At 45.1% G+C, this 21,179-nt stretch overlaps 1 protein-coding gene across 2 annotated transcripts; it reads left to right on the top strand.

The window, feature by feature from the left end:
• The first annotated feature begins 1,322 nt into the window (after positions 1–1,322).
• Positions 1,323–19,974, top strand: LOC136749231 (differentially expressed in FDCP 6 homolog). 2 transcript variants are annotated; one of them, XM_066703310.1, is made up of 11 exons: positions 1,323–1,504; positions 9,097–9,237; positions 9,691–9,876; positions 11,051–11,278; positions 12,108–12,254; positions 12,435–12,543; positions 13,430–13,728; positions 14,093–14,259; positions 15,600–15,798; positions 16,534–16,624; positions 19,212–19,974. In XM_066703310.1, the coding sequence occupies exons 1-11, from the start codon at positions 1,409–1,411 to the stop codon at positions 19,394–19,396; spliced, it is 1,848 nt and encodes a 615-aa protein (XP_066559407.1). In that variant the 5' UTR covers positions 1,323–1,408; the 3' UTR covers positions 19,397–19,974. The 2 variants fall into 2 exon arrangements, with proteins under 2 accessions (XP_066559407.1, XP_066559408.1); XM_066703311.1 differs by having other exon boundaries at positions 18,636–19,354.
• Positions 19,975–21,179: the final 1,205 nt, after the last annotated feature.

Genomic DNA, 21,179 nt, shown 5'->3' with positions numbered 1-21,179 from the left:
AGGACATATGCTTTGCCAAGTAAATTGTTCTTTTAATCAAACGAGATAAACTATATTTACTGTAGATTTACTATAGGTAAAGTAGTCCACAAAATATTTGAAGACGAACATGAAAGTGTAAAGTTTGTCATTATTATCATAATAGATGAAGCCACTCTTTCTGGGATATAATTTTAATATGTTTTACATTTCGCTAGATGTTTACATATTAAAAATGGTCATCCCATCCTACCTTCATCTCAACTCTGCCTGTGCTTAAAATAGAACCTGTAAATTATAATAATAATACATTGCATTTCCTCTGAAATCTGTGGTTAAAGCACTTAGACACACAATCAATAGCTATTTCCCTATCAGTTACACCATTTACTGGCATGGTAGTACTAACAGTTTAAAAAGGCTAAAGGCCTACACTTTTGTTCTGGAGGGGGTGGATGCGGTTGGAAATGCGAAAGAAACTCTCTCAATGTGCCTAAATCATGTTCCATGCATGTTTTGTTTAATATATATATTGTCCAACTCATTTAAAAAATATATTCCACTTTTGCTGTTTACTCACTAGTTCTGGCGGCGATCAGACACATTATAGACAAGACAGACTCCCAGCTTCCTCTTTGTTTGTTTTTTTGGCAGCTGCGAAAAGCCGAGCATTGTCTGTACTTGCCGAGAGCAACACTAAGTGATGTATTTAAATGTATTTAAAAAGTACAAAGAAGCAGTGTGAGGAACAGCTTCTGTACTTCCTATTGCTGTTCTATTCAGAGCTTCCAAAAACACATTTAACCATCATTAAAATGCATGCAAACCCACTGTGTTTTTGTAAGTGCAGCTAACTTCCCAATCTGAAGTCAACCTTCGCTGTTGCATTTCACCACAGTTGCTGTCTGTGAAAAACCATGACATTGGCACCTTTCAATGGTTGATTATAAATGGAACACAACACTTTTTAACACAACATCCTCCTTAAATCTCATAGTACTGCAAAACAAATGGGCCTGTACTGATAATAGGATTGTACTGTTATCTGTACATCCTATCAAAACAATAAACATGACTATTAATTTCTCAGGAACACCTGCAGGGAATTTGCTACCTGCTACCTGGCCATGCATTTGCTGTGATCTGCCCCAGATCACACAGGGTTTTGACCCCCCATAGAAACTCAGACAGTGTGGATCAGATCACCTGCTGCTGGTCAGGTGGTGTGCAGACGCAGACGCAGAGGCTGCAATGTGTGATGTGGCAGGCAGGGGCTGCTGCAGCTCTTCTGGGAGGGTGTGAGGCGCTCAGTGGGTGTGGATGCCTCTGTGGCAGGTCTGCGTTTCTACAGATCTGTGAGCGAGAAAAAAAGAAACAGAAAAGAGTGAGGGAGAGAGAGAGCGAGAGAGAGAGTCATGCCGCAGCAGTAATGGAGCTACGAGCGGAGTTACTGAAGTCTATCTGGTATGCTTTCACTGCTCTAGATGTGGAGAAGAGTGGGAAGGTCTCCAAGTCACAGCTCAAGGTAAGTTGGCCGGTCGGTTTGCCACTCCTGTTGCTGGACGATGGAGGCTCAGGATCCAGTATGTCTTCGCAGGGGAAGATGCTCATTTCCGACCTGTGGCAGACACATGCACATCACTGTGAGGCTGCTGCCATTTCAGGGAGGATGTTTATCAGAGTATGAGGAGACAAATGCTATACTACCTAGATAAAAAAAAGAATCCTACCTTTGATGTATTTATGTATTTATTAAGATACACAACATATTTCAGTTCAGTTTCCTTTTGAGTTTAACTGAAATCTCTGCTGACACTTCAGTGTTTTATATATATATATTGCTCTTTGCTCTTAATATCTTTCAGTAGGGCCACTTCAACACAGTCTAGACAACTCCTTCTGAGCATTGTGGCCCATTTTTCTGACATGCAGCACGAACAGCTTCCAGATTCAGTTTCCTGGATTACAAAGTACACGGTTTGGGGCTGGCATGGTCTCCCAGTTGTAGTGTAGTGATCGCACTAGAAATCAGTTTGCGGCTTGAAACACTCCAAGACCACAATACTGACATGAAAATGTGTATCACTGAAGTTGCAAAGCTAAAGATATTAGCACTTCTGTTACCTAGAATAGTAATGCTGCATCCCACATTTGAAACAAAGGAGCTGAGGCAATAACAACGGTTCCTTTCATTCTAGGGTATTTTTGTTGATGGATTTGTATTGTGTGTGTGTGTGTAGGTGTGTTAGGCAGCACTAGTGCAGTCAATGCTGGTATCTCAGGTAAAAGTTACCTGCGAGACTGTTTGTCAAAGTGCTTCACAGAGAATGTAAAACATTCATTTGGGAACCAGGCTTGTCTATTTCTGTCCCTTCACAAATCTGAATTATGCTGACATTATTTAATCATAGTTTCAGAAGAACGGCATAATAACAGTATGTTTTGCACACATAAAATTGCATAAAACCTGCTCTCTCACTTGAGCTGCCTGTGATAGACTCACTACATGTGCTTCTCACTAGGTTGTAGCTCGTGTTGCTGGGGAAAGATACAGAGAATCTCTTACTTTGTGCTCAAATGTTGAAAGTAAAGAAAGGAACTTGTGTTGTAAAGCAGTTTCCTATTGAATACAGACTTATAATGAGTAATTTAATTCACAAGAATCTTAGCTCTGGGAACTGTTTAGCAACCCTACATCTTGACAGCACTTAGCTTTCACCGTCCAGGATGTAGGAAGTTTCTTACTGTACTTGTGTAAATTGTAAATTGGAATTTGTAAAATGTATTATTTTGAATTGCTATGTTTTAGCTAAGTTGAATTTGTAATGATTGATGCTTTGTACTTCTCTGTATTTTTGCACTTATGTTGTAAGTCGCCCCCTGGATAAGGGCATCTGCCAAGAAATAAAAATAATAATAATAATGTTTTAGCGATGGTCCAGTAAATGAAATGATTCACCAAATGCACAATTGCATCTCGAAGTGTGCCTGTTGTTCCTGGAGCAATATAAGCTGGACTGAACCATAAGCATGTCTGTAATGTTGTTCCAGCAATCACAGACACACAGCAAAATCAGGTAATGCAGTCCCAAGCTCTTAGAGTCACCTTAGGGACCGTCTCAGGAGTTCCCAGAAAGGCCAGGTAATATTTTAGACAGGAAAAGAAGAAAAAAGATCAGTTACTTAAACGTATAGCCTTGGCAGCATTTATTAAGGATCTGTGACTCGTATTTGTGTTTAAGATTTCATTAGCAATGAATTATAGTGATCATATTTCATTGTGCAGTTATACCTGTCTCAGCAACAGGGGTCCATGTTTAACACAATGCTTTAATTCTTCCGGACAGAACAGTTTGAGGGCCCTGGTTAAAATGTGCCAAGCAGCTGTGACAGAGGAAGCTCTGGGAAGTATGTCTGGGTTTGAATACTGCTTGTGGTGACATCTCTGTCCTGTTTGGGGATCCAGAATAGATGAGTCTGAGGTCATCGTTACAGCGCCTTTCTTCAGAAATGTGCAATCATTCTCCAGGAAAAGCCTCTGCTTCTTTGTGTCCAGTGCTTCTATAGTTTTAGTAATCTGAATAATCCCTGTCATAACGGGGCTTTTGTTTGTGGTTGTTTTCCATGTTGAGGTTTCACGTGCCCTCTCTGGTGCACAAAAGCAGTTTAAGAGCTGCCTGGCCTTCACAGGGCTGAGAAACAGCATGTTTACTCTGTGCCACTGGCAAAGCGAAAGACGCCACCCCTGACACAGCAAACCGAGTCTGTGAAATCAAAGGGTGACGTGAATGAGTGTTCGAACAACATATTGTAGACCAAGGCTGATTTTCACATTATTTTGCTGTGCATAACAATAACACAAATCTTTCATTTGTTTTTTTTTCTGTCATTGGGCAGGGCAGGATGGGAGATGTTGGGCTGATGTTGATGTGATGACCTTTTGTTGACTTCAGTGGGAGTGGTATTTTAGGAACATCAATATCAAAATGGTGGTGAAGGCCACAGTTACCCATCGTTTCCCCAGGTTTATCTTAGTATTGTCCCTAATGCAAGTGCTCCTGGGTAAATATGCCATAGGAGAGGTCTGACTGTGGACCATGAGTTAAGCAGGACTACTACAGTAAACATGCCTCAGAAATGTTTATCGTGGTGCATCATGGGATTCCACTGGTCCAGTGTACTCAAGCACAGTCAAGGCATATTGAGTCTATAGGAAACCGTTGTTAGACTATAATAAAACCACAGTAAACCTGCATAAGCGAACACTCACAGTTTGGTTTGCTGCTTAGCTTCCTGTAGCTGTGCTCGAGAGGCCCTCTCTCCAACGTCACTTACTCTCTCGTCAAGAAAGACTACTAAGGTGGAGATGCACATTTTCAGGACTACCCCACCCCATTGCCGTTCTTCAGCTGGGTTCACAGAGATACCATCCCTCTTTGGTCCAGCCAGAATTGTAGAGGGCAGGGCCCGGTTTTTCGAGCGCCACAGTCGGGCCTTCTCTGCTCCGGGGCTTTTCAACAAGTCCAAATGCGTTGACCTGCCTGTGTCCCTGACGATCAGGCTGAGAGGGATTGGATCTCATGACAGGGCTAATCCGGCTCACGCTATCGGCCTCTTGCCTGAGCTGGAGCTGAGAGCAACTGAGAGAGAGAGAGAGAGAGAGAGAGAGAGAGTGTTTCACATTTCTCTTGCTTTTTCTGGTGAAGAAGGAGGGGTGGGCAGGATGTGGTAGGAACTTGAGATCTGCAGTTTACAAGCATGTAGAAATAAAGCACTCACTTCTCATTTATTTTTGTCATAGTTCATAAGCTGTGTTTCTCATGTTCGGCCTTCTCTGGCCAGACCGAGAAGAATCCCAGTGTCTCTTTCAGAAAGACACAATTTTCTGATCGCAGAGCATCACCTTTTGACCTTCAGTGGTGTATATTGTTCAGACCTTGACCACAAGAAAAGCTTAAAAGTTTAATGTTTCTAAATTAGGATAAGTAACACTATGTTTGGTATAGTGTTGTGTTTTGTGGTACTGTTGTAATGGTGAAAGGTGTGCAAAGTGCACAAGACCACAAAAGTGATAGTGTTTTCGATTAGAATTGAACTTTCATCACTATTATAATTATAATTATATATATATATATATATATATATATATATATTATTAATGGCTTTACTGGCTTTAAGGTGAGTTGCATTGAAAATTACTACTGGTTTATGAACTTACAAGGAGTTTTAGAAAAGATACACAAAGCAATAGTTTAATTTTGCAGTTCTTCTGAATGTATTATTCATTTGCAATTTACAGTTATACTATTGTAAGTATGTTTTTTTAATTTAAAAAGTAAAGGGGCTCAAAATATATATCTTTTATAATATCATAATATTCTATTGCTTTATACTCACACAGATTAGAGTAAATTAGTGCCTTAGTGCATTGTAAAGCAAAAATATGTGTATATATTATTTTATGGCCCACTGATGTCATGTTTATGGCCAACCAGTTGCTCACTTAAGCAAGGCACTCACAAGTCACCAGAATCATGCTGTGTGGTGATCCATGGCACTACAGGATTTAAGAAAAGTGGCGCTGCGGGTATTTATTTTAATCAGTCAGCATTAACTGACACGGTCTCAGACACGCACACGTACATACGCACACATGCGCATACAAGCACACACACATACATGCGCAGTACAGCAGCTCAGTGACTACAGTTAGCGAAACCTCAGACACAGCTGGCATGAATACTGCTCATTAACTGAAGAGTTGTATGGAAACCCGTCGACCCATCATGTGGTTAAATACTCGCCAGCAAACAGGAGCTACTGATCACAGGCTGATCTCCAACCATGGACTGACATCCCGCCCTCCGATTCTCTGACTGACAGATAGACTAGATTTTTTTGTTTTTGTTTAAGTTGACAGTGATGAGAAGTAAAAGTTGGTTCGCGAGTTGTGTGTAACAGTTAATCATTATCATTACCAAGGAATGTCGGCTCTGAGCCATTTACCCTGTGGACACGTTTGTGATTGAAAAATAGAAGAAAAAAAAGATGTAGCTAATTTATTCCAAAGGCAATTGGCAGCATTTTCACACCTGTAGGAACACATCTCTCTGTACTACTAGATCCTGAGTCATAGTCCACAGCCAACATATTTACAAATATTCAATAATCATCGAGTAGATTACTGCTACTTCTGGCTACAGATGGGTGTGTGTGTCTGTATGTTTGAGTCTCTGTGGGGCCCTGGGAGCAAGTGGCAAAGTTGCTGAGTTTTTCCTGGAGCTCGGAGAGTCAATCGAGGTCTTGTTAGCAGGGCCCAGTGCTGCGTTTGCCCTCCGAACAAGTGCCTTAGTGTTCCTGTGACAGATCACCGTGGGGGCTTGAGGGGGATTGCAAATGCCTCGCAAAACACTGTGTTGTTTGGTCTGCAAACACTAGGGCAAGAGAAAAACAATCCATTGCACTGACTTGTCTGATTTCAGATTGGAGGTGGACGGTTTCATCAAAGCCCTCTTGAAATGTATCTACTGTACAGAGCTTTGTCGTGTTTGAGTAACTGTAACTGGCATCTCTATGAATGTGTACCGCTGATCTGTGTGCACAGGTCTTTGATTTTTCCTGAAAGCATCTGCACGAGTCTCAAGACGCAGGGCTGCATTTAAGTGGAACTTACTGGACGCAAAGGTCAGCGGGACACTCGGTGCAAAACAAAGTGAAGCTTGTGTCGAGAAGAAAGTATTTTGGGGTTGGCCCTGTTTTAAAATGAGGGACGGAAACATTTTAAAATACACCAGGATATTTTGTCTAATAAACCTGGTGCCATCTGTGAGGAAACTAAAGCTTGGTCCCAAATGGACATTAATGATCCTAGAAAATGTGTGCTATGAACTGAAAAAAACAGACATGCAATCAAAGCTGTGTGGTCTACGAACGGGCTATATTATTTTGGGGAGGCGGTGGATTTAATCAATTGAATTGCAATGAGAGATTGGATGATGCATGGAAATTGTGTAACTGTTCTCTTATGCACAGCTCGGGGGGGAATCAAAGCCCAGTTTCTTACACCCTACCCAGGGAGTTTGTGTTTCTGGTGTTTGAAGTGGTGGATGATGGTATTGTGCAATGGAGTTTTTAATGAAAAAGAAAAGAAAAGAAAAGAAAAGAAAAACTATTTTCAGGCATTTGTTTGCATATATGCTGCAGTCCCTGCCACTCTGATCCATTGCCCCTTGTTATGGAAACTCCCATTGGAGGGAGTTGCAAGACCACACTGACTCCTTCCTGGTCCAACAATGCGCCGGGTCTCTTTGATCTGCTCTCTGTGTGATTGGGGGCCACACAGCCGTCTCCAGCCCCCCGCCTTCCTATAGACCAGAATAGTACAACAGACAGGGAGGCAACAGACAGATGCATGAGATCAGCATCACTGAAGAAGTGTCAGTGTCTTGTGCATTTCCATATGTGCCAAAAAAATAACTGCATAGGACTCGTCTGCTCCATTTGTTAGCCACCTGGTTAGTATTTCATCCGAGAGGTGCTCAGGCACTACTCCTTCAGCTCAGGTATTTCTCACAATGTAAAACCTCGCCATGCTTTCTGTTGTTTTGATTGTGTTCAATTTGCAACCCGATTTTTTAAAATATATTTTTTAACCTGGCCGTCAAAGTAAGGAGAGAAATGTAAATAACGCCGCGCAGAGGAAGTGCATGTGTACCAGGCCTCCTGTAACACTTTCTCCTTATCTTGGTTGTGACAGATGGGTGGCTGCTTTCACAAACCCTTGCAAGCTTGAGTTACATATACAGCACTGAGTTTTAAGTGGGCCCAAAAAACTGAGCAAGAACTTCGGTTTTGAGCCGGGTTTATATATTCACCTCATCCTGCTCTTCACAGCTCTCAGTCTTCTTCATTTTCCATCGGTCAGATTAAGCCTCAGGTCTGGACCAAATCAATGGTTCGCATTCACCAAGCACAAGGTTTTTCCTGTGCCGGACACATGCCTTGTTTGGCCTAACCATCCGCCTTGTGATGTGTGCAGTTATTTTAATAATTGGAACAATAGACTAATCTTAAACATGTCCTCCACTGCAGCTGAAACACAATCAACTTTATCTCCTGATTTTCATACACTGTCTGTTGAAATACCTGCTAGTTTATCCCAACATGTGTCATCAATGGTTGATAAACTTTAAAGCTCTTCAAATACAGCAAACTGTTACCCTCTCACAAATATTACAAGCTAAGCTGTATCGACGATGTCCGTGCTTATCCAAAGTGACAGAAAATGTACAGAACTCCTTGATTTTTCCCTCTCAGCAATTGTGTTTCGAGACAAACTGATGTTAGAGAAAGTTTCCATGTTTTCAGTGCATACTACATCAACTGTAAGCATGCACTATGTAAGAAATTGATGGTCTGAAATGGCTTTGCAGCACACGTGATCTCTGCTAATAACATAGAGCTGGCTTCCACAGCGCTTATTTGGAAGTGGGGAAAAACAAGTTTCACAAGTTTCAAGTTTAATTACAGAAAACGTACGGTCACCCTATCTCTACATTACTCTCTCATTACTCATTCAGATACTCACATTACGACATCATAAAATTTTTGACAAAAAGTGTAAAACCTCAATGGACATTTTTCTGTGAAATGCAGTTGGCTCAGTATTCCTTGTACAGCATAAAAACTTCATTAAACAAAGGTTGTTTAAAGAGACTGCATCCCATTAAGCCAAACCCCTAAATATACCCTAACCCATTAACACAGACATTCGTGCACCTCTGAGAACCAGTACAAACGCCGAAAAAGTAGTTTCACAGGCTGGACACCTGCCCGCGGACCCTATGTTTGTACCCCCGGTTTACACATTTCTTTCAAATAAACCTTGGAAAAGCTAAAGCAAAGAAAACATCAAAAGATTATAAGAAAATGGAGGTGAAAATGTTTGAAAAAAGATACACAATCCAGTGCCTGCTGTCAGCTCAGACCTTTTCCTTGCAGTGACGATAGTAAAAGCCTTTATTCATTAGAGAAATATCTCTCCTCTTAGATGTCCATTAACTGACTCTCCTTGTCTCTCTTTCTCTGTGTGTGTGTGTGTGTGTGTGTGTTTGGCAGGTTCTCTCCCACAACTTGTGCACCGTGCTGAGTATCCCCCATGACCCAGTGGCCCTGGAAGAGCACTTTCGGGACGATGATGACGGCCCTGTGTCAAGCCAGGGTTACATGCCCTACCTTAACAAGTACATCCTGGATAAGGTACAGTGCGGCTCCTCCCAGCCGGCCCCAGTGCCGACATGCTACTTAAATATATCAACAAAGGTTGTCAAGATGCACCAGGGATCAGTGTCAGGGGTCCTTGTTGTTTATTTTACACAAACCAAGGGCCCGATCTTCCTGTTGCCACGGGATGTCATGAGTAATGGCAGTGTAGTGCTTATTATAGTAACTGTGGCTTGCATACACACAAAAAGCCCCCATGTATGATCTTAATGAGAAAAACTGCAACATGGAAGAAATGGTATCCAAACCACTTACTCGTGAGTTACTCTTTTACCAGCTCTACCAACCAACCATCTTACTTTTGCAAGAACACACCCAGTAATGTTTCCACTAGATGTACTGTGGAAGTGGGAGCACTTTTTGCCTTCCCCACTCCCAGCATGGCGGGCTGAGGGTGAAAGAAGGTTTTGTCTGTCTCTCTCCACCCAGGTGGAGGAGGGCGCCTTCGTGAAGGAGAACTTCGACGAGCTGTGCTGGACGCTCACGGCCAAGAAGAATTACCGGCCCGAGAAGAACGGCAAGAGTGTCCTCCTCATGCGGGACGCCTTCCGCCTCTGGTGCCTCTTCAACTTCCTGTCCGAGGACAAGTACCCCCTGGTCATGGTGCCGGATGAGGTGAGTCTTGCCGGAGAGCGGTGAGAGCAGAATAGCCACAGCAGCGTCGGCAAACACTTATTTATACAATGCCTGAGAGCCATTTGCAGTGTTTCCACACGCACTGTGCGCCTGGCGACCCAGCACTAAGCATCCTGAGAATCGAGGGTGATACCGCAGCTCTTGTGGCGTTGCAACCTGCAATCACAGGTCACCCACAGCAGCCCGAGCAGAGAGACGCCGTGATGTCACCGAGGGGGGATGAAGCACGTATCTGCTCCACAAAGACACTCGCACTTGAATGTGGACTTCCCCTGTTACTACTTCACAGGTTTCATGCACTAGTATCTCTTCTGCCTTCCGGTAACTGCTTCTTTATTGGCGTTGACACTTCTCGCCATGTGATACACACACACACAAAGGGTCCTTCAATAATATGGAATAACTGTGGCCCTTAGTGGAAATTTGAGCAGAAGCTGAGAAATCAGTACTAGACAGCTTTATTTGAATTCCCCCTCCCCCCTTTCTCGCTGGCAGAGCTTGTCTCTGTGTCGTTGACTGCCTGCTCACTTGCAGTCCTCGCGTGGTTTCCTGTGTGAAGTTTGTTTTGCACAACACCTCACTGGCAGCAGGAAGGAGAACAGGGGAGATTGTGTGTGAACATGAGAGAGAGAGAGAGAGAGAGAGTCCAGGAGCGGCCTGTCAGTGGTTCACACCCTCACTGGAAAAGCGGTTGGCTGGTTGCTGTTCTTTGAAGACATATTTTGAAGATATATATTATTATTCTAAGAAATGTACACATCTGTCCCCACATATTGGGAGCTGTGCCATAAAGATCAACAGCAGACGTGACTAGACTTGAGCTGTTCTAGTGGAGGAAAGCGACTCGTGACAAGCTACGGCTCGTTATTGATTCAGTTTATTCTCCAACAACGTGGGATCGGTAAACTACTAAGACTTGGAAGAAAGAGGGGCCTAGGGAGCATTTATTCATCTCCTTATTGTGATGTAATGCAAAATAAATACAAAAACTTGTCACTAACCGCCTATTGTTTCCTGTCTTTCTCTGAGCTTTGGTACAAAAGTAGAAGGGGTCTTTCCATAAGCAGTAGGCCTATCATGAGACAGCTCTGACTCCCCTCCATCACTAACACCAGTCAATAAAACCTCCCCCTCTCCCCTGCCTGCTGTCCAGGTGGAGTACCTGCTCAAGAAGGTGTGCATGGCCATGAGTGTGGAGCTGAACTGTGTGGAGCTGGAGGACTACATCTCCCAGGAGGCCGTGCAGCAGACCGGCATCACCGTGTGGGTCTTCCTGGACCTGGTGAACTCGGGGAAGCTGATGCGGGGCATGGACAAGGACACAGTCAGCATGGCCATCGAGGAGGTGTACCGGGAGATCGTGCAGGACGTGCTTAAAGAGGTAACCGAGAGATCATGAATAGTGAATGTGTCCACCTTGTGGGACATGCCATTGAACCTCTAAACCAAAGCAAAGTACACTTTGTGCCACACATGGGAGGCCTGCCAGGTTTACTCGGATAACAGTTGACACATTTCGTTCTGGCAACAGGGTGTGAGGTTGAAGGTTTTATTTTGGTTTTGACCAATTTGACAAGAGAAATATGTGGTAGAAATCTATTACCCTGGGCAAGCCACATCAGTAATGTTTTCTGATTCTTGCACAGTAATATTGCCTGCACAAAGTTTCACCTCTGTAATTTCAATATATGCATATCATCAAACATCAAAAAATTCTGATATAATATATTTTATTCTCCTTGTGGCGCATTTCACTTTTCATTGCTTGTATTTTGTGATCCGTTAATATTTTATCTCTGAAATATACAGCTCTGGAAAAAATTAAGAGACCACTCCAAGTTCAGAAATCAATGTTAAGTGGTCTCTTAATTTTTTCCAGAGTTTACAATGTTTTGACAACAGCTCCTGGACTCTGGACTAATCTACAGCGTAGATTAACTCTAGGTTAAACAATCTTTACGTACAGTGAAGATTTATCACTTGTCAGCACTACCACTGCAGTACAGGTAGACTCACTGGGATGGAGCATTAATGTTAGTGGACCTGAAGGCGCAGTTCTGTCAGGGCTGGACATGACGAAATAATTGCTTGTAATGAGGGGGCCTTGAACATGTTCAGGGCCATCTAAGGTAGCCGACAGGCCGAAGCCCAGAGGCATGGAGGGCGGAGGTGTGCTGCTCTAACTGTGGCGGTACCGTGTGTGTCCACAGGGCTACCTGTGGAAGAGAGGACAGCTGCGGAGGAACTGGACGGAGCGCTGGTTCACCTTGCGGCCCAGCACCTTGGCATATTTCGTCAGCGAGGACCGCAAGGACCGCAAGGGCAGCATCCCCCTGGACAGGAACTGCTGCGTGGAGGTGAGTGGAGCGGTTATTCCTTTGGCCACAGTGGCAGTGTCACCAAAAACAAATCCTGTTAAACCACAGAGAGCATATCCAACGGTGTGTACGATTGTGTATGAGTGCATGAGTGCGAACTGTGTGCCTGCAGTTGAGACGTATCACTGATGTATCATTGCCTCGTCCTGTTCTTTCCAGGTCCTTCCGGACAAGGACGGGAAGCGCTGTATGTTCTGTGTGAAGACGCCAGCCAAGACCTATGAGATGAGCGCCTCGGACACCAAGCAGCGCCAGGAGTGGACCACAGGTCAGAGGTCACACAGGGGTCGCCTGGTTACTGTGGAAGGATTTGTGTTGTGATTACCTGGTGAGGGTGTGATAATGCATGCTCAAGTCAAGGTAAAAGCACAGAAATGTGCAGGAAGAGCTCAGAACCGCCACAATCTTTACTGTGGCTACATTTGATAAGCAAGGGTAATATTAAGCATTTCTAAAAACGCAGGGCTTTGTAGCTGCCGTTGTTCTCAGGCCGTGGAAAGGAAGTGTCCCAGCATGATACGAACTGATGCTGATAGCAGCACAGGAAATGCACAGGGCCGTGGCCAGGGGAGGCTGGGCCGCTGCGCCAGTGCAGAGAGACTTCCAGTGTGAAGAGAAAACACATACTCCACTGCCATCCACCAGATTGTTTTCGGCTTACATTGTGGCACAATTACACACTAAAAACACACAACAGTGAACACGTGTCATGGATAAATAACAGTAAATATTATAGCAGCAACTCAGTTAAACCAGCGACATACTTTACTCACATACAAGCGATACACACACACACACACACACACTCCCATCTACACACCTGTTCTCCCATAGAAACAACACACACCTACACAAATTAAACAAATCTAAAGGTTTCTGTTCCTGTAATTGATGGTTCTTGACTGAGGGCAAAACTAATTGAAGTGTCCGATGGGGTGACATTTGGGGCAGGGTGGGGGGCATTTGGGGCAAAAGTACAAGGAGGCCAAAGAGCGTAGTAACAAATGGATGTCAGTGAAAGATGGGTCCCCAAACTACTTCATGTATGTCCACCAGCATGCATGTTGGGTAAAAGTCACCCCTAGTGTCAGTCCTAGACAGTCCTTCTCCATAAACAGATTCTAACACAACCCTTCCTTCCCCGTCCCTCTCAGCCATCCAGACAGCGATCCGGCTGCAGGCTGAGGGCAAGTCCTCGCTCCACAAGGACCTGAAGCTGAAGCGGCGGGATCAGCGTGAGCAGCGCGAGCGGCGGCGGGCGGCCAAGGAGGAGGAGCTGGCGCGGCTGCGGGCGCTGCAGGAGGAGAAGGAGCACAAGCTGCAGGAGCTGGAGCTGCTGAAGGAGGCGCAGCGGCAGGCCGAGGCGCTGCTGAGGGAGGACGAGCAGCGGCGGAGGGAGCAGCATGAGGAGCTGCAGAGGGCACTGGAGGTGCAGCTCCGCGAGGCCGAGGAGGTACGGGGGGCACTGGCACTGGGGGCGGGGTCCAACGAGGGGCATTATAGAATGGGCGGGGACAGATTGTGAAATTGGAGGGGAAGACAGGAAGGGGGCAGGGACAGAGGAGATAAGGAGAGGAAGATAGGAAGTGGGGAGGGACAGAGGAGGGAAGGGGAGAGGAAGACAGGTAGGGGGCGGGGACAGAGGAGAGAATGGGAGAGGAAGACAGGAAGGGGGCGGGGACAGAGGAGAAGAAGGATACTGGTGGAGGGAAGAGTAGAACAGCGCAGATATTGTTGTCGGGCCCAACTGAGTCCCGCTCTTTCCGTCTCTCCGTCACTGTGTGTGCCTGTGTGTGTATGTGTGTGCGTGTCTGCAGGCCCGGGCCAGCATGCAGGTAGAGATGGCCCTGAAGGAGGCAGAGGCGGAGCGGCAGAAGAAACGCATCAAGGAGCTGGAGGAGATGCAGCAGCGGCTGGAGGAGGCCCTGCACCTGGAGATCAAGGCCCGGCAGGATGAGGAGGCCTTCCGCTACGCACAGGCCAGGTACGGCATGACCCATCACTAAAAACTAGGCCAAACAAAACAGGAACATATGCTCAGAAGGCCTCAGTGAAGACCCAGACAGAGCAGAAACGCAGCGAGAGAGAACTCTATTCCTTCACTGAACTACAGGACAGGAACAGGAAGTGGGTCAACCACCGTGCGTTGGTGACGGGGCCTCCCTGTCCTGATAGACTGGCTCTTCTGTGCTCCAGCCGTGGGCCTCAGCTCTTTATTATGCCTGATTGTTGTTTGTTGTTTGCTGGCTTAGAAAAATCACATATCATCCATTAATTAAGCTACAAATTGGGAGTTTAGGGCACAAACCTATAACATTCTTTCTAATACATTAAAAGTATGGTCTGGTAGAAGTTAGTCAAAATATCGATAAATTAATTCCACATAAGCATCTTCTCTCTATTTTATAAACATCCTATTTTGTGCCGGCAGCCCAGACATACTCTTGTGTTGATTCGGCATTTATGTATTTATCTGTGTTGTATTTTCTGTGTTTGTGGTAACAGTGTAACCATAGACCAGACTGCTTGCCTGCTTTGTGGTTTTTCTGGCATTAAAGCCTTGCAGGACAGCTTTCTGTGGCTTCTGTAAATTAGATGTATATATATATATATATATATATATATATATATATATTTGTCTGATGCTGTTACACTAAAATCCACAGCAGGCTAGGCCGATTAGTTCCTAGAGGGCCACTTGGGTGCGTGCTGCAGCCCCTGGCAGGTTTGTGTGGCCGTAGTGAGCCGGAGGAAGTTCGGTGTGTGGGGAGGGAAGTGATGGAGGATAGGACCGTCACGACAGGGTCAGAAGAGGTGCAGAAAGCTAGTCTCCACTTATCTGCTCAGAGCGGCCTTTGTCTGCGGCACACTTCCCTTTTCTCGTAGCATTGTGTATAAAATGTCTTCAAAGTAGATTTGATATTTCCGTAAGGGTGCAGGAACGCTGATATTTTGGATGACTTTTATGGTGCGTTATCTGACAAGGCCACTTCTTTATGGTACTTTCTGTATTTCTGGAAGAGCGAGTGTGGACGGACAACGAAATGGCAGGTGTAGTTATATTTATAAGCCGTTAAAACAAATTCCATCCAGAAAACATATTTTTGTGGATCTCCATGCTAGAAATTAGTCAAGATATTGCTCCTGCACAGCGTTCTTACTTAGCTGTATGACTTTACATTGTATGACTGTCCATTTACATTGAATAATTACACAAACTAAACTCACAGTCCTGGTTTGGATAGTGTCAGTGTGTCAGAATTAGTGTCAGTGTCAGGGTGTCGCTGTGTCCGACCGTAACCCCCTGTGTCTGTCTCCCGCCAGACTGCTGGCGGAGGAGGAGGAGAAGCTCAAGGCTCTGATGTCCCTGAAGGAGGAGCAGGAGGAGTACATCCTGAAGACCCAGCGGGAGAAGCAGGAGCTCAAGCAGGAGATGGAAAACAAGTCCCGGTCCCTGGAGGAGGCCACGCGGCAACTGGAAGAGGTCCGGGCCAACCGGCACCGCGTCGACCAGGACGTCGTGGTGAGTGGGTCTGTGCGACCGTCTGTCCAACCCGAGCGTCTGCCCGACTGACTTTCCTCTCTGTCCTGTGGTCTGCCCACCCCCAGAGTGAAGCTGTGGTACACATGTGAAATTGACCTCTCTCTCTCTCTCTCACACACACACACACACACACATGCATGTGCAACGCATGTGCCCCCCCCCCCAACACACACACACACACACGCACATGCAGGGCTGAGATTGTTGTTGCTTTTACAGAAGTGGAAACAGGTCACTACCTCTCACTGAGACCTGGTTGTCATGGAAATTATGTGAAAGGCAGTTTCCTGTTTCTGGTCAGGGCTATCAGCAAGCAAAGCTCTAATTTTTTCTCTCTCTCCTCTTCCGTAATAACCCTCTCCCTTGTTATCTGTCACACCTCGCCTTTAATACTTTTTAATAAAAATAAATAATACCAGTTGTAAACTGTACTGAAATAACTGTATGTGGGAGCCCTCATTTTAGTACCTCTTGACACTTATTTTTTCCAATATGACAGTTTCTGATGCAAAACACGTCCTTTAATCTCTTGTATTTGAAGTAGGTCTGCTTGTGTATGTTGAGCAATGCTAAAACACACACACACAGAACAGTGTTTACATCCTTAACTGAACACTGAGCTTGAGAATCATCCTTCAGAAACAGGGCCTGAGGTTTGTCTTGGCTCAAACCGCAAAGAGAGGTGTGATGTAACCCTGTCTCTCCCCCCGACAGGCCGCTCAGAGGAAGCTTCGCCAGGCCAGCACCAACGTCAAGCACTGGAACGTGCAGATGAACCGGCTGATGCACCCCATTGGACCTGGAGGTGAGACAGTGCTGGGGAGCTGGGATAGGGATAGGCGGCCAGGCCAGGGGGAGGGAGAGTTGGGGTGCTGTTCTGTAGGTCTTTGACGGGACGAAGAGGATGGACGACGAGGGTGTGAGAGAAATAGAAAGCAAGTCCGATCATTAACTAAACACACGCTGGATAAATAGGAATGTGATTTATTTTTCTAACTCGGCGGTTGACTGGTGGGAGTTATTTGGCGGGTTTATTTGACGTGACACTGTCAGGGTTGTGTTGTTGTTGTCTGACTCCGACACTCCCACAGTGGGCCTACAAGAGTTTCCTGAGTCAGCTATTCCTCGGGCACACACTCCACCACTCGAAACCAAAGTAGCATGCCAGTCAAAGTGTCATTTACTTTTTTTGTATCTGATGCTTGTGTTCGTATTAATCATAATAATAATAATAATAATAATAATAATAATAATAATAATAATAATACTTTTAATTAATTAGTCTTGCCACGCATGGTCAGGTGTCTGCTAACGGAAGGAAACAGACTCTATTACTGAACCTCTCAATCCACACCGCAGTCTCCAGGAAATGAGTGTGCCTGTATGGACACAAAGAAACACACACACGCACACACACACAATCTCTCTCCCTCTCTCTCTCTCTCTCGCCCGCTGTTTGGACACAATGTGAGCACAACAGCCAACTAGTGCAAAGACTGTGGCTTGAAGTCCGAGGGCCGTGGCAAGTCGTGATTAGTTTGCATCCCCCAGCGCTTATGGGGGTAGAGATCATGCCATAGCAAACCTCAGCTCTTGAACGTACACCATGCCCACAAACTGCCCACCAAAATGAATTGTTTAGTAGGTAGTAGGTAGTCTCTTTGAGGGCAGAGGGGGGGCTGGAAGCTCACATAAAGCGCTGCTGGTGCCAGATGACCTAATTTCCCCGCCGTGTCCCCTTCTCAAAGAGCACGTGGCAGTGTGTGGCGAGCGCCGCAAGACTTACATAAGCAGGTAAGGAGCTCAGAAGTGCGGAGAGAACAACGGCAAGCTCCCGAAAGCAATTAGTAGAGGGTTTTTTTGGGGGGCGGGGGATGTACCAGTGAACCCACTGAAGATCAGTAACAAAGACGACTGGCATCAAAATGTCACACTTGAGACCGCAGCGATAAATGCAGCGGGAGAAAAGACAATGGGGCCGCGAGTTTCATAATATGTGTTCAACTTTCTCCACTGCACATATTTCAATGCTTTTTTTTGTTCTGTTAAAACACAAACAAGCCTTGCAGACGACAACAAAAGCCGACATGTCAACACAAATAGACGTGCAAAATATGGCTCCATCCCCACGTTGCCTCTCCCCTCAGAGCATCTTTCGGCGTGCCGCGTAGATTGTTGTGTTGGACACGGCCGAGTGGTTGAAACCCGGCAGCAGTGATTTTTTGACACCTGTGTCAAAAAGCTGCCAAACTGACAGCTATACTTCACTGTGTCTTTGGAGACATGGTGCATCATGCTTTAACTATCACGACAAATTTACAAGACACTCAGATTCAACAGGCGTGGGAGGTCACTAAAGTTCACTCAGGCAGACAGGAGAAAATAAAGCAAAAAAAAATAAAAAGATTGTAAATTGTGATCTTTAATTCTGCATGCATCCACACCGAGCAGATACACTACAAAACCTTCAGCGCCCTTTCTATGGCTACGACTTGTCTTTCCTGTACGCTGTCTGTCTCTCTTGGCCACCTTTGTAACAAACTCAACCCTTGAGTTGATAGGGAGACGTGTCTGTGAACCACACCAAGGTAAGTTTCAAAATAGGCAGCGTCCTACAGACCAGCCTTTAGACTCAGTTGGTAACTTATTTCTAAATCTGTGCCTCCCAGATTTGAGTAAAATACTGTGTATACCCTGTTGTGATTATTTTAAGCCTCAGCCAGAGTGTGCAATGCCAATCCCACTCTCCAGACATATGAGTGGACCTCTGGGCAGCTGCACCCTCCATTGACCCCTCTTTTATTCTCTCTCATTAGCTTCGAGACAGTCCAAATGACAACCAGTGGAGATGTAACACGTACTGTGCCTGGGCTGACCCATAACAGCAACCACAGCAATAGCAACGGCAGCACGGACATAGTCGTACTCTCTCTCGTAGCTCCCGGTCGCCTCAGATCGGAGGAGCCAAACTGACAGCTATACTGACACCCGGGGATCTGAGTTTTTGGTTTTGGTTCGGGACACTTGTAGGGCTTGACTGGATCTCGCCACAGTGGGTCACAACGGGACGAGACAGCAAGAGGTTGACACTTTTCAATTTGGAAACAGACATTGACTGCTTTTTGAAGCCCATTTCCGAAGGCAGTGTGTTCTTTTTTTTTTTTTTAAGAAAACACCTTTTTTTCTTCTTTTTTCAAACACTTCTCTCTCATTCACACTGTCCCTTGCCCTCAGTGCTTCTCTTGTGAACTTTACCATCACAGACAATCAAAGACTCGAGGCAAGAGAAACTCTGACAGGCAAGTAGACTGCAACCCATCTCGTGTGAAAAGCTGTGTCTATTTCTCTCTCTCTCTCTCTCTCTCTCTCTCTCTCTCTGCTTCCCATTGCAGAGAAGAGGCCGACCATCGGGAGCGGTTTCTCCAGTTTCCGGGTGCCCACGCAGAAGGACCCCGGCCTGAAACTGAGGCAAAGATCGGAAGAGAAAGACGAAGAGAGCAAGGAGAACGTGGACAGCAGCGCGCTGGCCAAACGTCTATCCCACGCCTCCGACAGCGACATGGACACTCTGCCCTGAGTCACCTGCCCTCACGGACCGCTCCGGTTCGGGCCGAGACCTAACAGACCCCCCACTGCACAGGACTTCCATTCAGGCTAAAGACGTGAAACAAGAAGGAACATGTTGTTACCTATTCTTTGTTTTTTTATTTCTGCATGTGCTGTTGATTTAGTGTAACTACATTAGCAGCCTTTTAAATAATTTTATAATTTCATTTGTTTGTTTGCTGGCTGCTGCACATTTGCTTTCACTTGCTCCTCACGGTCATGTATTTATCAGGAGTCTTTGATAATCAGAAAAACTCAAACGGACGGACTTTGTTTTCTCCCCCCAGACCCCTCACAGAGGAGGAGTTACAAGGGGGTCATGTTGTCTTCTTTAGTGTGTCTGACATCCTGATTGGTCAAGTTGTCCGGACCTCTGAAGCCACTGGAGGAGACATGACCGCACTCGAGTGTAATTAAAAATCAAGTTGAAATGTTGGCATTTGTAAAATCTCTTCAATGGTAACTTTTACTTTTTAAATTGCAAAGTTATAATTGTAAAAAACTTAAAGGTTATGTAAAATGAAAATAAATAGTTTGCATTTTTATATATTTTTATGTCTGTTTGTTTATTTATAGCCTTTTGCAGCAAGTATTTGAAAATCACCCCTTCTTCCTTCATCAGAGAACGGTAGCCAAACATTTGGGACACTTGTCATCGTCAATACATCAACACATCAAGGCACAATGTTTTTATTTTGGGAGAAATTGACTCAACCACTAAAAGAGGAAGTTTTCTCTCACTGTCAAGTTAAAACTCTTAAATCCACCTCACCTAAATGTATTACATATTGTTAATTATGTTTCAGATTCCCTGCTTTGCTTTGGTTTTTCAGTGTGATCACCTCTATCAATACGGAGGTACATTAAGCAGCAGGTGCTTCATCAACAGGAAATTGAGACATAATAGCAACAGTAATTGTAATGCTGATAAATTCAGGCAGGCATGAGACTTTGACACTGAAACCCAGGACCCAAAACCCATAGGCCTTAGAAGAACCTCCTCAGAGGCAAACCACTTCACCCGCAGTGCAGGTTTAGCACAACTAAGCTGTCTTACTTAGGTGCCGTGGCACAGACCGTCCCGGAGCGCCAGCTGCCTGTGCAAGCGCACAGATCAGATAGTGATCTGCCATTTTTCGATCTAACCACTGCGCCACCTGAACCAAGCAACACAGCAGCCGTGTCAGGAAGGGGGGGGGGTAAGTAACGTTTCAGTTTGAAGGTTTTGATTACGCTGCCTCTTTGGTTTGCCCATCCCCCTGCACCGAGCCTTCAGCGATGAAACCACCTGCTTGGGTGAGACCTGCAGGCTTCCCTAGGCAGGATGTCCATCTGTACAGAGGTACAGTTGTGAGTAAAATTATTCAACCCCCATTGCAAATCAGGTTTATTGTCAAAATGTACAGACTGTCAGCTGTTTGCAATGAACAAATCAAACAAAAGCAATTGAAATAGCTCAACACAACGAATGCTTCAAGTGGTTTCCCCAAATTCAGCTGAAAATGCGACTTATAATGACTTCTCCAGTCACACAATTATTCAACCCCCTAAATAGAATCCCTCACAACAGCACAAATATGCAAAACATGTGTTGTCTCAAACACACCTGGTGCAACTAATCAAGGGCTTCAGTTTGTTGAGTGTCATGTTTGACTGCATGTTAGAAATATGGCTAAGTCAAAAGAATGGTCCAAAAAGTTAAGAGAAGAGATCATCGCCCTTCATAAACAAAGAACAGGATACAAAAAGATAGC

This window comes from Amia ocellicauda, chromosome 5 (genome assembly GCF_036373705.1).
Source record: "Amia ocellicauda isolate fAmiCal2 chromosome 5, fAmiCal2.hap1, whole genome shotgun sequence".
NCBI lineage: Eukaryota > Metazoa > Chordata > Actinopteri > Amiiformes > Amiidae > Amia > Amia ocellicauda.
Note: the sequence above shows the minus strand (reverse complement) of the source record. Positions and strands in the feature narration are given on the sequence as shown.

Bases quoted from the DNA above. Each gene is read 5' to 3' on its own strand.
- LOC136749231 (XM_066703310.1), top strand. From the start codon at position 1,409: ATGGAGCTACGAGCGGAGTTACTGAAGTCTATCTGGTATGCTTTCACT. The intron at 9,238-9,690 runs GTACAGTGCGGC...CTCTCCACCCAG, and splicing joins ACAAGTACATCCTGGATAAG to GTGGAGGAGGGCGCCTTCGT. The intron at 16,625-19,211 runs GTGAGACAGTGC...TTCCCATTGCAG, and splicing joins GCACCCCATTGGACCTGGAG to AGAAGAGGCCGACCATCGGG.